Consider the following 16,448-nt stretch of genomic DNA (forward strand, 5'->3'; position numbering starts at 1 on the left):
TTTTTTTTTTTTTTAAGGCAGAGACAGAACTGCATACTAATGACATTTATTAGTTAGGGATAACATTTTCAAATGTATCTTTCAGTGAAATGTAGGTACTTTTGAAAAGCCAGACTAGGTCTTTGCTTTATGTTGAAAGTGCCTATCTAAAGCTTTGGGTACTCCTTACTTCATTAGATTTTCAAAAAGCCTCTTGACACCCATCTTGCTGGGGTCATCTAATCCCAGCAGCCTGTCCTGCTCAAGTGCAGGAGGGCCAGACCTGATGATCTGTAAGGTCCCTTCCAGGCCCTAACAACTACGAAAGTACAACTCATTTGGTTACTCCAAAATCATCTACCCACTCAGTATAAAGATAATGACAAATTTTACATACACAGTTATGCAGCCCCTTCCATCTTCTTATGGGCAAGGGAGAAAAGGAAGGCTAATATTTATTAGCAAGTGACTAATAAGTAGATCCACTGGCAAGTCTAGCTGTCAAAAGGCTCTCTGGAACATAACAATACTGTTCTGTTACTAAAGCTGCACCTTGTGCCCTTCTGTACACTCGTTTTCCAACTCTTGCAACATTTTACCTCCAGGGCTAATTTTTTATTTTTATCAACTGTCCAAATAATCACAATACACTCTGAAAATATCCTGTCATTCACCACAATCTATGACCCAGATTTTTTTTTTACCTACAAGTGAAAGTGCAATTGTGGATAACTAAGATCACCACTAAAAGAATAAAGGATCCTTTCACCTTGAAGTCATTGGTTCAACACGGCCTGGGTTGGCAGTGATCATCTGTTAGCTGCTCAGAAGGATGTGAGAAAGGAGGTAGCAGTTTCAGTTCCCATCTTAGATGACAGAAGTGAACAGCTCCAAGATACCCGTACATTTGGCCTCTTTCTAGTCACTCATAATAGAGGGCAGCAGTCGGATGGAAGAGTAAGTATCCTCTCATCACAAAACTGTCCCATCACAGTGCAGGTGCACAGGGCACCATTCTGCACATTTCATAGTTTCATAGTTGTTAGGGGCTGGAAGGGACCTTACAGATCATCGGGTCCAGCCCCCCTGCACTTGGGCAGGAAAAACTGATGGGATCAGATGACCCCAGCAAGTGGGCATCAAGACGCTTATTGAACATTGCCAGATTTCACTTGACAAAGGGATCCAACTCAGTGCAGCAGGCCTATTTGAAAAACCATGGCTATTAAAATCATAAGTATAATCTCCCATTAGCATCAAAAGCATCAGCACAAACTAAAATTAAGCTTGCTATTGGGCTCATAAACAAGTTATGATAAGATGCCGCAGATAACCTGCAAAGTTTTTATCTGCTAATGACCTCTCTGTCTCACCCAGACTAGGTCTTACATTTCCTTTTATGAACTCAAAGCAAAAACAATAGTCCGACTTTCCATAAAGCTGCCCTCCTTGCAGCCTGATCCCACAAGAGACCCATACAGGGACCTATTCATCGTTCACTTACACTTCCTTCAGAAGCCCTTTTCTTCAGACCCTGGCTTTGATCCAAAAACAAGTCAAAGAAGAAAGGACTCCATAAAAAGGGTGCACTCTCATGCAGTTGAGGTCTAGAGTGGGCTATAAGTTTTGGGTGTTTTTTTTAAGGGTGGAACAGCATTTAAAAAAAAAAAAAAAAGAAGGAAAAGGAAACTTTGTCTCCACATTTCAATGAATGCTTTTAAGCACTCCCGTGCAGTGTTGCCAAGTTAAACAGCAGCATCATATTACCGTGCAAGAATGAGGAAATGAAACATAGCCTGTCTGGCTTCCGTGCCCAAGTCTAGTGACATGCAGACATGAAACCAAGCAAATTCAATGGGGAAAATAATCAATATCAAATTGAAGGATTTTAAAACTGTAATCACTGAATAATTCACAGTAACATGAGAAGGTAATTTGTTTAAAAAAAAAATTAAGAGGGACTTTCAACCTTGGGTTACAAGATATTTGTGTGTCTTACCTACCTGGAATGCTCTAGTTTTTATAGCAATTGCAGCATTGAATGGGATAAGCAAAATCATCACTGCAACTCCTGCCAATACTGAAGGCCCTAAGGTCTTGAAGAAGAAAAGAAAAATATAAGTTTCCGCTTTCCTGGAATGATGCTTTCTCCTGTAGGCAGTATTAAAAAGACATAGTCCTGAAAAGAGCAATGAACTGCTTCACTAACAGAAGACAGATTGAGCGCCCATCCTTCCAGTGAATGGTCCTGGCTCTACATCCCTTCTCCTCATTATATAACTTCTTTGTCATGGCATGATCCTAAGCTATGACTTTCTATACTAGCACTGATGATGCCCAAGAACTCCAGGACTTATTTCTTAAGTTGTTTATTGGTAGGAAGAGAATATGGGTGTGGACTAATGTAAGCAGAGCATCTTGATATCTGTAGAAAATAAATGCAAGCAGCAGAAAAAGAAATAAAAGTACATGGAGATGTTTCAGGTATATATACAGTCAGGGAGTGGATTTCCTCTGACTTCTCTCTGAGCCAGAAAATGTAACTGGTGCATTTTCTAGTCACCAACAATTTTAGGTTGAGTCACAGGATGGGTTCCTGCAGTTCACTAGAAAGGGCTACAATGTCATCACTGCCTTTCATTGGGTACCACAAAGGTATTATTTCACAGAAGTAAGGAAGAGGAAGCTGATAGTCAGTATAGCACCCGAAAATCCACTGCTGCAGTCTACTTTCATGCAGTCAGAAAAACAAATTTCCTCCAGAGATAACAATACCACATAATCCACTGTCAAAGTGCTACTTAACCATGCAGCATACTCTCTCTCTGGAACCAGCCACTGATTTCAGGCAATTGAAATCACATTGATTTTGAAAGTAAGTCCTGAAATCTCACAATGGCAGATACAATTGAGCCTAGGAAAAGGACTGTCTTATGGATATAGTGCTGGACTGGTATATAAGCATCCTATGTTCTGATTTTGCCCCCCCCGCCAAATGTGACCTTGCAACAAATCATTAATTGCTCTGTGCCTCAGCTTTCCCATCTGTAAAGTGGGAATAATAATTATTTCTTTCTCCAATTCTTTTCTCTCCCTTTTCTTTAAAATGTAACTGCACTTGTATGTCTGTTACTTGGGGTCTAAATTGGGACATGCAGGCTTAACAAGTTTGACACAAGAGAACTTTTTTAAAGTGCTGGAAAACAATGCTTTGTCCACAAACAGCTACAATTTAACATGCATGAAGTGGATGCAACTTTATGGGAGCAGGTGGGTGGTGTCTCTATGTGCTAGTCTGAAATGTTGTCTGTATTGTTTTGCATGACATTTCCTTATACATTAAAATATACTTTATCTACCCCAGGACACTTCCTTGAGTTATGACGTTATCTTTCTATCCTGCTCTCTTTGGTATGTGTAGAAAGCTATAAGGATCAATGGCTGAGATGCTAGACATAGTTAGCTGTATTAGCCTGAAGTCAAGTACAAGGCAGGGTAAATATGCACCTTAGACTAACTCAAGTAGATGATATGTATATTATATTACACAAGTTTTCACGAGCTACAGAAGCAGAAACATTATATAATAGGTAATTTTTTTGCTTCACACATTTTCTTCTGGCTGTCCAGCTGAATCCAGTTAATTTGGTAAACCAGTGTAAATCATTTACACCAAAGCAAGAGATAATGAATGGAAGTTTCCAAAAGCAGTAGATGTAAAAAAAAAAAAAAAGAAAAAGAAATGATCTGCATGTCCCTGGCATAGAAACAGAAAAATTTCTGTACCTGCCAGAGGAAGTAAAAAGCTAGAATGATCTGAACTGGCGCAGACCACAACAAGTTCAGGAAAGTCGTCAGATCCATGAACCGCTGAGCATCCACTGACATCAGGTTGACAATTTCTCCCACAGTGGAGGTGTGCTTTGCTGAGTTGGTGATGACTAAGGACTGGAAAATGAAAAGAGACCGCAAGGACTGTGAACCTCGAATCAATCTTCAGGCATGAAGAAAGGCAGGCACTCTGCTAAGCAAATGTTTCTCCATAAAACAATGATGTCAGTCATTACTCATTTTTTAATTCACTTGTAGGGATAGGATTTCATGAGGCATTTTGCTTTTGAGCTCCCCCAGCCTGAAAGGTTCAGGGTGCCTCTTTGCTAGATTATTATTTTCTTAAAGTCAAAACATGAAACGTTGTTCTTTCCCAATCTAAGGACACAATTCTTTCAATATTTAAGTGAAGCCAATACTTAAGTGTGTATGCGTGATGGCCTGTCAACACACCCACGTTGAGCTGCTTTTTGCTAAAAGCAGCATAAGGTTTATTAAGACACTTAAAAAAATGAGCATTCATTCTATTTTCCAGAAGGCTGCTTTCTCCCCATAATCGTGTATCTGTTCTTCCATGATTATCCAATGACTGAAGCTTGACTATACACAGAAGCATTGAACAATTTAAATGCTTCCAGTCTTACCTTTCTATAGATCAGCCCAGTGATGCTTGTTCTCAGCCTCATCCCAGTAACAAAACAGTACTGGAAATGCTGGTGAAGGATTAGTGTCTGCAACATGGCACAGATGAACATCAGAGTTGCAATGAAAAATCCCCACCAGGAAGGAGCGTCTTTATTCTTAATGAAGACAATTAACACACTGTTTTTAAGATAGTTCAGGGGAAATAAAACACAAGAAGAGGAAAGATTAATGGGACATAACAATATATGGCAGGTTGTCATATATTCCCTTAGCCATGGCAGGTTGTCACAGCCACCTTCTAACCACAAATGGCAAACAATTCTCCAGGATACAAGACGAGCTACCATTTTACTCAAACATTTCAGAGATGCAGCTGCCAAACACTGACATGAGCACCCGGCGGTGGGGAACTCCAGCCTCTCTCAGGCATTGCTCACCATCTGGCCTCTCTAAGAAAATTCATGCGCACTGCAACACCATGCTACTCACAGTGTCATGCAGCTCAAACTACCACCGTGGTACCGTGAATCAGATATTTCAAAGCTGCTACCATACCTGTCAGAGAAATGGAGGACCTATGACTTGATGTAAAGGGTCACATAATCAGCTGGAGCGGACTGACATCGATCCAATGACTTTTAGCTAAGCTATGCTGTCTTGCTGAAACTAATGATCAGGTCCCAAACAGTGTAAAAACAAGGAGGCCAAAAATAAACGCTCCTTTTTGGCCCCTATCTTTCCTCCCAGGCAGCAGCCGACCGACAGATATGATGCAATCAGACTCTACGAGCTTTTGCTTATGGACCCAGTATGTAACCTAGTGATCCTGCTAGGAATGTAAAATTATTTTATGTGAAAAGAAACTTGCCAGACAGCTGTCCTTTTCCCTGGCACCACAATATTTTTCCTGGGGCTGCTCACAGGAATTTAAGATGCCTGCATAGATTTGCCACGGCCTGCCGTGAGATATGACTGACAATGACATTAAACATGTTTTTGCATCTACGCAGGTTTGAGACGTTCCCAGGATACAACTCTCTCTCTGAAACCATCTAGCAACCTCCTCCACGATGCTGACTGTGAACTATAAAATGGAGAAATATTGGACCGGGTCCCCCTCCTATCAAATTCCTGAGTGTTATGCAAACCACCCACGTGGCAGCATGATCTGCAAAGATCAGAAAATGCTCTGTGTAGAGCTAGCAGAAGTCCTCTCTTCTCCAATTCCCCATAGTCCTTTGCGACTTTAATGCAGGCTCTGTTTTCTTTCCAGAAACATTTAAAACATCCATGCATCTTTCACAAATAACTAGATAATGCCAACACCTTGGCGACAAGCAACTGTGGTTCCCTGAAACTCTGATATTTCCATCATTACACTCGTTGTAGTTCAGGAGTTGTGCATCATGCAAATTCAGCAGAACAAAGAGAAGTGGAATACCAGCCACTTTATGATGGTGCAGTGTCCTTTATGGCTTGGGCTGCAGGAAAGGAAAATGTTTTTATGGGGTTTACCACAGGTAGAGAGAGAGAGAGGAGGGGGGAAGAAGCTACTGACCAGATTCTCACTCATGGCGGGGCCTTCTTTTTAGTATCTTGTTTCTTATTTGTGTTGCAAGAAAAATTTATTCCATCTGCTCACCCTTGTTCTCACCACAGCCACCACCCAATAGGTAGCCTCCTGGCTTCCCAAACCCACGGCCTGTGGTTCAACACCCATGGCCACCTGGACCTACAAATGCACACGGTTGTGCCGACAACTCCATCTAGGGATGTGTTTAGGAGCGCCTGACTAGCAAAAGGCTTCATGGCCACAATTTGTACAAAACGAAGTATACTGCAGCTGCCTTCATCACTGATACAGATATCACATGTACCCAAAAATCGACTGGTCCCAGAATGCACTGCTCTGCCACAGTCTTACAACCTAGTTGCAATGTTCCTGCCCAGTAAAGAAGAAACCACTTTGGGCTGCCATGCAAAATACAGTAGACCAGGCCTGTCCAACGTGGAAGTGTCCAGGGGCTGCACCAGCAAGTGCTATAGCAGTGGAAGCCATGGGCCCCTGGGCTGCACCCCACAGCTTGCTGCACTACACATGTGGCTAGCCCCCCACCACGGCTGTACAACATGCAGGGGAGTGCCTTCCCACCACATCCTTACACTGTGCGTGGATGGATGGCCCCCACCTCGGCCCCCTCGCTGTACCACACTGTGCTGTGGGCTCCCTCAGCATCATGGGCTGTGCTGCCCCGTCTCCTGGGTGGGAGCATGAAGCAGAAGCTAAGGGAGGGAGGTGGAGAGGTAGCTGGAGAGATAAGAGGAGCAGTGGCTGGGTAGGAGCCCCAGGGCTGCATATTAACCCCTTGTGGGCTGCAGTTGGGCAACCCTGCAGTAGACTGTTTTTAGCGCACAGCTGCCCTTTAGCTACAACCCCTGGTTTCTGGGTTTTCACTGGTAGGCGTCCTTGCCAAGCCTGATTTACCACTTCACAGATATGAAAGGAGGCCTGTCTTGCCATTTTGATGTGAAAAGTATGAGGCTTGGACATGCATTGTTGTGGGGGAAACCAATTGTGCATTGCAAGAACCCAGTTCTTCTCTGAAGCCAGGGTTACACATGGACTGTGTGCACAAACTACTGGCAGGAGAAACTCACCTTAACAACTGAGGGTTGACAAAAGCAAGTAGATCTTGGATCAGCTTGTAGAATGAGCCAATCAAGAAGTATGGCCCAAAGGCCCGTAGCAATGCTCTGAGGAAGGAGGGCTGTTTATGCTGTTTCTTATTGTCAATCCAAGGTTCTGCTTCATTTGGGCCATCACCCACATGGTTCAGCACATAGCTAGATTTATTCACGTATGCCCTGGCCTCTTTCCTAGGAAGCAGGGAACAAGCAAGTATAGTCAGCTGAAAATAACAGTATTATGGATGCCACGTGGCACAGGGCACCTACACACGAGCACAGAGGCTGCTCCTATGCACTGCAATGCCAGCGTGTCGGAGCAGACTCCCTCGATCAAGTCAGCTGGAGCATGGCCATCACTGCGCTCCAGCAGCCTCCTGCATCTCATGTATCAGTGTCCCCGTGCTTCCAAATGGCGGTGGGGCACTTGAACTAAAACTCCTCGAATGAGATTTAGTTCAAGCACCCCCGCCACCATTTTGAAGCGCAGGGACACCAATAAATGAGACATGGTGGTGCTTGGAGCAGCTCTTGGAGCCTCTCTAATTAAAGTGCCATCCCCCTACCCTCCAGAGCACGTGTAAAAGTGCCCACTGTGGATAGGATACCCAACAAGGACACCAAAGACACAACTGGGCCTCTGTTTTTGGTTCTCCCACCAGCCTTCATTGTGGCCTTGGGAAAGTCACTTTATACTAGATCCACAAAGAGACCTAGGGCAGAGTCACGCTGGCCCTGGCTCAATGAATCTTAATTTTTTCCCCCTGTATACTGGGACAGCTTCAATAAGAGGGGTAGAGAATGCCCCATGCTTATATAGTTCATAGTCTGGTAGTCATAGCTGGCCACCCTCCAGGGAGGTGGGAGAGGTGGGTTTCATTTCCCTCAAGCAGAGAGGAGAATCAAACCAGAGTGGCCCACACCCTGCGTGTGCACCCTAACCATTAGGGATCATCGCCACCACCTCCCTCTCCCTCTGCCACATTTTAAAATGAACGGCTGTCCTATTTTGTGTGCAGCCTGATCCTCAGCACAAGTAATGGATGAGGCCTTTCAGGGGAAAAAGGCAGAGGACTATCTAGTTTTCCAATCCCAATTGGACCTAGGGGTGAAACAGGCACTGAGCCACTTAGCCCCATCATGACTGCCATTTTAGCAATCAGGGAACTCCTGAGGTCACAAGCTGCAGTAACTACAAGTACCAAATTTAGCTACCAGCTGAGCAAGGTTTTTCAGGGTCGCAAAGTTGGACTCAGCTGCCTAAACTCCACTCAAAGTTCCAATTTAGTGCCAAAATCTTGTTTGGACCTAGCCCTTTTCCTCTCTGTAATCCCAATTCCCATCAGTACAGTGAGGCTAAACATACTTACCTGCTTTGTAGAGCACTGAGATCTACTGATGGAGGGCATCAAACACGAACTAAGCATTTAGTAGAGACTGATTCTTTCAGTCCCAGCCACATTGATGGGAGTAAGGCCCTCACCTTTCTCTCTCAAAGGAATGGCAAAATGCCCTGCTGCCCACTTGTTAGCAGGTGCTGGAGCTCTGTTATTTAACTGGAACAGGGGTGACTCCACCTTATCATTCAAACAATCTGCATGCAGGCAGAGGGATTCCTTGGCAAAGGGTCCACAAGCAAAAACATGTTCACTTAATTTGGGATGAAAACCTCTGCGGAAATTCTGTCCTGCTTGTAGACCATTTGCAAAGAGGTAAAAGTATACCAGCTGAAAGTCATTTGTTGCAAAGTGTTCGCCAGGTTCAATATACAATTTCCAGATCAAATCTGCTTAGTTTGCAAGCACCCCACCGCACCACCCCACATACACACTTTTTCCTTGTCACCAGGACTGTAAACAGCAGAGGATTTGACAAATCATGCTGAGCATCATCTGGCTTTGTATTTGCTGCTGAATGAGGGTGAACTAACTGGCATACCATATTTTATCTCATAAGATCTTAAGAGGAAAAAAGACATTTCTTACTGGTAAGTACTTAGGTGAGGCCAACATCATATTAACGTGTCAAACTGACCACATCTCATTTCCTTCCCAGCAAAACTTCATGGCCACGCCTCTGCTGCAAAGATGCACACCTTTCTTGCCTGAGAAAGCACAGCCTTCTGTCGCCAGCAACCTCCTCAGGAGCAAAGTTTCTGCGCTCAGATCTTAACTAACAATTTGGCTGGCATCTGACACACACTCCAGGTGCCTCCCTCACAGCTGGATTGGCTCTGTAGCTCTCACTGGGGCAACAATGCACTTTTATCAATCAAGTGCGTGGACAGGATCTGAAACACAGCCAGGAAGCACCTCTGCAAATAAAGGAGACATACAAAAAACCAGAACCCTTGGTTCCAAAATGATACCTTTTATTACACCAACTGGAATAAAAGATATCATTTTGGAACCGAGAGTTCTAGTTTTTCATATGTCTTTTTGTCTCAGACCAACACGGCTACCAAGTACACCCCTGAATAAAGAAGATACTCATTTTCACCCTACAATTTAAAACCTCTGTTTAAGAACTCCAATGCTTCATGACCAATTGTTTAACAAAGATGGATCTGAGACAGCGCCATGAACCTAAATGTAAAGCGTCCATCAAGTTGGTTTAGGAGCAACAGGAATACAACATTAAGAAACAGTTCCCTGTTTTGTTGAAACTGTGGCTGTGCCAGAGACACAGCATGCTTTAAAACAAGGGTGGGCAATTATTTGGGTCCGAGGGCCACATAGGGAGTTTTGATGAGTTGTTGTGGGCCGGCTTCACGCCCCCCCACAACAACTCACCAAAACTCCCTCTGGGGCTTTGGGTGGGTGGGGAGCTGTATTCGGGAGTGGGACAGGTATGAACCACTCCCTGCATGCCCTGCCCTGTGTGGGGGGACAAGGGGTGTATGGGGGTGTGTGGAGGGGGCATGTGCCCATTGCATGGAGCTCCAGCTCCCAACTTCTTTCCACCCACTCTGCCCGCCTGCAGGTGGCTGCTCATTGCACTGGGTGGGGATTGGGCAAAGCTGGTGGAAGGCAGCCAGAGCAGGAGTTGCCCAGCTGAAGCTTCCTGCCCACCCAGAGTGGTGTGGCAGGGGCAGAAGCAGCAGCTACAGCTGGAGGTGAGTGGAGCAGAACAGCCCCGCTGGCACAGGCCCCGGCCAGCATGTAACTTGTGGTGGGCCTGCTCCCGGTGCAGCTGCAGCTGGCTGAGTGCTGCTCTGCTCCCCTCGCCTCTGGCAGCAGCTCCTCCTCCTGTTCATGCCCACGTTGCACCGCTCTGGGCAGGCAGGCAGCTTTAGCCGAGTGGCTCCTGCTGGAGGTTAGGGGAGCGGAGCAGTACCCTGCTCTGGAAGCTGCAATAGGAATAGCCCCACCAGAAACTGCACACTAGCCAGGGCCCAGGCTGGCAGGCATCGGCAGGAGCATGGTGTGGGCTGCTCCAGTGGGAGTAGATGGGGCTGTATTTTGCCCACTCCTGCTTTATACCTAACTGTCCCTACTACACCTCGGCTACGCTGTCTAAGACACTATCAACTTTGCTAACACCTTTTCAGCTCCATTAGTCTGAAGTTTCAATGCATGAACTCCACTGCTTGCCATATCATTTTTACTACATTTTTCCACAAGCCTGTTCAATATAGATTTAACTGACAGCTGGCAGGCAATTTAATCATATATTTCTATAATTTTCAACAAAAAAAAATAAACCTAGTTACCCAATACAAGATGCTTTTAGAGCTATGTGAAGCTCAGGGATCTGGGACATGAGCTTCACAGGAATCTTTTGCTTGGCTTTCATTCATCTTTATCCCTTCCAAGCTTCAGAACCATTAGCACCATTAACACAACGTTTGCCTGGTCTTATAACAAGTCACATATTCAGGGAAAGCTCACAGTAAGCCATCCCATGTTTCATGGACACTTTTGATGAAAACCCAAGCACGGTTTCAGGTTTTGGCGTGCTCTAGGCCTTTCTGTATGAAGTCTGTGTTCTTATTGCACAAATGCCCACTGGAGGAACTGGATTATGTCTGTATGTTAAGAGAGCAGATCACATACAATGCACAATACTCCCTACCATAAAAATTGAACACTTACTTAAAAAAAACCCCCAGAAAACACAACCAGGTAAAGCCTTTGCTGTTAATACTGGAAACTCTTCAAAATGTAGCTGCAAATCGGATCCTAACTTCTCATATATTTAACCCTGCCAAAAACACTATTATGAAAGATTAAATGTAACGTAATGGGGGCTTTCCAATTTGCCAAGAGTGCATGGAGCAGGGGAATAGAGCAAAGTCTCTCTGGAAAACAAAGAGTTCAACAATTGGAGGAAATGGAAAATCAGGCCCCTCTTAATATGACTTTAAAGCTGACACCAGAGTGATTATCTGCTTAGAAACACTTTTGATACCGTTTAGTGGGTGGGAAAGATACCGTGATAAACAAATATTTGCATTTCTATATTAGACTGAGAGTTTCCAAGTGAAATAATACCTTATTTAGCACGTTAAATACATTTAAATTTTGAGCCTGATCTTAACTACCTTTGAAGGCTATGGGAAGCCTTTAGCTTCACTAGGAAAAGGATTAGGGTCTTGTTTGGTTTTTGTGTTTTTTTACTTGCTGAGATGATCTCTTTAACAGCCTCAAGAGAAAAGCTGGACTAGATAGCTTATTTCTAGTTCTTTATTCCCAAGCCCAATACTTTATGCTAAGATCTGTCTTCTCATGTCCGGGGCAAGCAGGAGTTGCTTTCTGAAAATGCACTTTATATCTGATCTGAAAAGTGAGTCAGAGAATAACAGTGATGGGGTTTACTATCTACTGCATCTCTCTGGTCTTCAGTCAAACATGTTCATTTTCAAACTAGCAGCTATTCCTTCGCTGTAAACTCAGCTGGTTTCTCTCACATTACCAGTAGTAACATTTCGAAACTTAAGCCTGTATGTAGAAGGAAGTAGCCTGGAATAGTTATTCTGCAGTGCCTATTTTGGACTGCCTCCCAGTGTGAACACACTTAGTCCACATTAAGTCCACTCACCAGCTATGAAGCTTTAAATGCACGCTCTAGCTTGTTGCACAATAACTTCCCTGTGTAGTCAACTTCTTAAAAAAACATTGTCAAGAGTTTTATAGGTGAAGCATGAGCCCCAGAGAACCAGAGCTCATGTTTCCATCACTGTATTCAAGCAGTTTGAATACTTGCAGAAAAGAGAGTGGGCAAGTAGACAGATGCTGTTTTTATGTAGCTCATATTCAGAGTAGAACTTTTCTTTATATGTGTAACATCTGCTGAGATAATTCAGAGACCGACCTCTGTTTGCTAAATGGTTAAAACACTTACTGGTTGCATTCTTCTTGTTGTTTATCCCACTCTTTTTGCAGCTGTCCCACGACCACTTTTGAGGTGTCATCTTCATTCAGTGACCATAGGTCTTTGTCTTCAAGTGGCCTTTTGTAACCAAGAATTGCCATGCTACGTACAGAAAAACAATGATCATAGTCCAAATCAATTTTGGATGATAGATTTAAAAGTATCCGTTAATATGAGAAACCAGTTAGCTGGCAAAAAAAAAAAAGACAAGAAAAAAGCACATACATTTCTACATTAAAAGTAATAATCAGACCTGAAAGGGAAAACTGTATTATAAGTTCAATAGAATGAGGCCAAGAAATTTAGGCCCAAGTTTGAGTTGAAAACCCTATTTTTAATATGAAAATAAAAACTTTTAAAAAGTCACAACTTAAAAAAAAATAAATGAAAACCATTTTAAAACAATAACACCATTTGCAGAAGATTTCTGCTTTGACATGCGAGTACAAAGATGTTAGGAAAATAAAAGAGCTAAACCTGATTCACGGTTTGAGTCAAATGCATGCAAAATCAAGCTTACGCAAATGATTAAAGGAAAATTGGATTTTCCCCCAAAAGAACGAAAAATATTATTCTTCAATTGCATGGTCAGGATTAAGTTTTCAAACTGCTTAGAGGATACTTTCTCATGGGAATCATGCATTCAAATCCCTTTGGAGTTTTAAGCATCTCACTTCCTTATTAAAAATAGCTTTTCTGGGCTGTTACAATAGTTAATAAGATGACACTGCCAGGGCCATCAAAATAACTGCCTGTAAGACTGAGTCAAAAGCCCAGATCCCAACATGCTCAATCTTTAAGGGTGGCTTGGGTCTAGATGTGAACTTTGCAGTGGGCTCATTGCTTTATTATGGGATGAACAAAAATTTTAGATTTGAATCCTGGTCTGAACTTTGTGTCTTCAACCCACATATAACACCTATGGGTATTTATACACATACTCCAGGAGGCGTGGGGGCGTGATTTAATTGGCACAGCTCTGAAGGCCATGCTAATTAAAAGCACCCAGAGCATCACGTGTATCAGTGTACCTGTGCTGAAAAAGGGTTGTGGGGTGCTTTGAACTAAACCTTGCTGAACAAGCTACAATTTAAAGTGCCCCGCTGCCATTTTTCAGCATGGGGATGCTGATACACATGACACTGGAGGCTGCTGGAGCACATTAATTTCTATGCTCCAGCAGACTTAATTAATTGAGTCTGTTCCAATGCACTGGAATTACAGTGCATTGAAGCAGGCTTCCTGCACATGTATAGGAGCCCTAGCATTGCCAGCTTTCATTTGCATGCAGAACTCAACTTTCTTTCTTTACTACATAGAAGAGTCCTTTGTGGGAAGGTAGTGGACCCTCATATGCAAATCTCAACAGGAAATAAAATGCATTCCCCAAGTAGACTAAAGGTGGCTGGTATTATTTCTGTACTGCAACATGTACTTATGACTACACAACTAGCTTTATTTACTGTTAGCTTTCCAGGATGATGTATGCAAAAACAGATCCTGATGTTTGCTTCCTAATTATGCCACTTTTTGTTCCACCTCCACATTTCTGAAAGATAGTCTGGGTATCACTGGCCACTCCCAGACAGCTGTGAAAAATTCCTTCCCCACCACCACTGAAGTGCAGATACCCCTTGTGGTACAACAGCATGCAACACTGAACAACCAGGAGGCCCAAGTATTTGGGCCCAAGTAACTTTAATACATAGTGCCAGAGTAATTTTTTGGTTGTCAGCTGTCCAATACATTTTTTGCCAAAAATGGGTTATAAAAGTCTTGACAAGATAAGCTCACCTTGTAAACCACCAAAATGTTAACCTTGAAAGAAAGCCTGAATTCAACTCTGGACATGGATTCTGCATTTAGAAAAAATACCAACACATTTGAAGTAAGATGGCTTTAAAAAGAACGCAAGATGTTTGAGTCATTTTTTTCTGGTATACAGTGGAAAGCAAGTTCTGCACCGTTCTCTAACATGATGTGAAAACAACTTCTTTCATTTGTCATCTCATACAGAGCTCCTTTCACTCCTTAATAGCCACAGCTCATGCTGCCTTTGAATCATACTTATATAAAATGAAATGTCATTCTTAGATTTCAGAAGAAATTAATTTTATACCTGAACATTCCCTCTCAGCTTGGTTCAAAAATAAATTCAATTGTGGGGACCATTTAAGAAAGGTTGAGTAGCAGTTTAACCTCTCAACATCACTTGCTTCATATAGTAAGGTTATTCTACATCTCCTCAAAGCTCCTATGAAAACAGCTTATTATATTAATAGATGCAGACCCCGAGATTTTACTCAGCTTTAAAAGGATGTTCATCAAACTAAAGTCTACCCCTCCACAGGTACCTTTTGGAACAATCAACTTACATTTAAATATGCTATTCAATGACTATTTTAAAAATTGGAGTGGTAAATTAAGACATCTGAGCGATGAGACCAGTAACCAACTTCTGGCATGACTGATCTGAAGTGGATTTGACTTGTAGATCTAGAAGCAAAAGTTTCTATGGCTTATTTCCTAAAACAGTCTCTCTCAACCAGAGGGTCACAGGAAAAATGGAGGGAAGATCACGATATACTTAACATTTTGTTACTGATCTCAAGCAAAGAAAATTTCACTTTTTTCTTCCCCACCCACTTTTACCCTCCACGGGTAAGAACCTTCCACTGACCTCTTGAAACACATACCTGGAATAATTATTCCAGTTTATCATTGTTGGGAGTTTTTACTCTTATTTTTAAAATAAATACAAGAAGTCATGAGAACTTTTCTGATTTTGTGGAGGCCAATATACAACGATTGAGAAAATGTGCCCTTAGCCATCCAAGTGCTTTTTGTGTTTATTATAAAATAATGGAGCTACAAATACAGTTAGTACTTTCTTGTTTGTGCTGCTGAATTAAGTCTCTAGAATATAGTCAGATAAAAAAGATAGTACTTACCGGGTCTGTATTAACGGGGGAGAAAAATGGAGGCCTTTCTTTAAAGCATGAAAGGATCAACTCAATGATTATCAATACGAAGTAGATGTAAAACGTTACAAACCTAAATCTGTCTTTCACCTGGCCCTGGAAAGAGAGCAAAGGAAGTAAAGGATTGCTTTCATTTGGCTGTGTAAGTTCAACATAAAGTAACGTGTTGAACTTCCTACTGCCAGCCTGTTGTTTCTCTGGAAGTGAATCCTGAAAAACTAACTACCAGGAATAACTCTTACAAATGTGAGATATGTTAGGTAACACGCCTAAATGTGTGCATCAAACTTCTACCTAAGTCCTGATGACTCCATAGGATTTATGTAGGATTTCTTCTGCATAAGGCTGCTTTCATGATCCTTAGGGGTACCCCCAAGATGCTTGCAGGATCATGCCTTTAATGCAGAAACACAGGACCGCTGCACCACCCCACACCAGATCCACCAAGTCCTGCCTCCTGTCTCTAGCAATGTGCAGTGCCAGATGCTTTCAGAGGAAGATGCAAGGAACTGCGTGTTGGACAATTACATTATCATTTGCTGTCATTTTCTTGTCAACCCCCAGAAGTTGAGTGGGAAGGCTGATATCTGATATCATTGATTCCCAAAACTGTGGCCTGCAGATAACACTGGGTCCACTCCACCACCTTGTTGACTGAAAGTTTGATTAGAGTGCATGGTTGATTGCCAGAGATGTTGATGGTTAGCAGTGCTCTGTTGGCCGAGGGAACTCAAGAACCACTGCTTTAAAGAGTTTTTTAAAATCCTGCCTAACATAATGCTGGATGTTGTCACTGTCCATACAAAATGCCTAATCATTAAATGTCAGGATGAGGGGGCTTCTAGCCCTTGGCAACTGCAAGACCAGTAGAAGAGATGTTGTCCAGGGTTTTGTTTCAAAGCTCCATGTCTACAGGGTACCCAAGCTTGACATTTAGTTTTGCTAAAGAATTTG

At 42.8% G+C, this 16,448-nt stretch overlaps 1 protein-coding gene across 1 annotated transcript in view; it reads right to left on the reverse strand.

Moving 5' to 3' along the window:
- Window positions 1-16,448, reverse strand: part of CACNA1G (calcium voltage-gated channel subunit alpha1 G) — a 324,600-nt gene that overhangs the window by 29,075 nt on the left and 279,077 nt on the right. Inside the window, exons 38-44 of the mRNA XM_019517481.1 lie at window positions 15,465-15,590; window positions 14,308-14,369; window positions 12,484-12,615; window positions 7,114-7,332; window positions 4,455-4,632; window positions 3,766-3,927; window positions 1,983-2,075 (exon numbers count right to left, since the gene is read on the reverse strand). Of these exons, the coding sequence (XP_019373026.1) occupies window positions 1,983-2,075; window positions 3,766-3,927; window positions 4,455-4,632; window positions 7,114-7,332; window positions 12,484-12,615; window positions 14,308-14,369; window positions 15,465-15,590 (972 nt within the window). The remainder of the gene's footprint in view (window positions 1-1,982; window positions 2,076-3,765; window positions 3,928-4,454; window positions 4,633-7,113; window positions 7,333-12,483; window positions 12,616-14,307; window positions 14,370-15,464; window positions 15,591-16,448) is intronic.

The sequence above is a fragment of the Gavialis gangeticus genome, unplaced genomic scaffold, assembly GCF_001723915.1.
Source record: "Gavialis gangeticus isolate Ggan-Ray unplaced genomic scaffold, GavGan_comp1, whole genome shotgun sequence".
NCBI classification, from domain to species: Eukaryota; Metazoa; Chordata; order Crocodylia; family Gavialidae; genus Gavialis; species Gavialis gangeticus.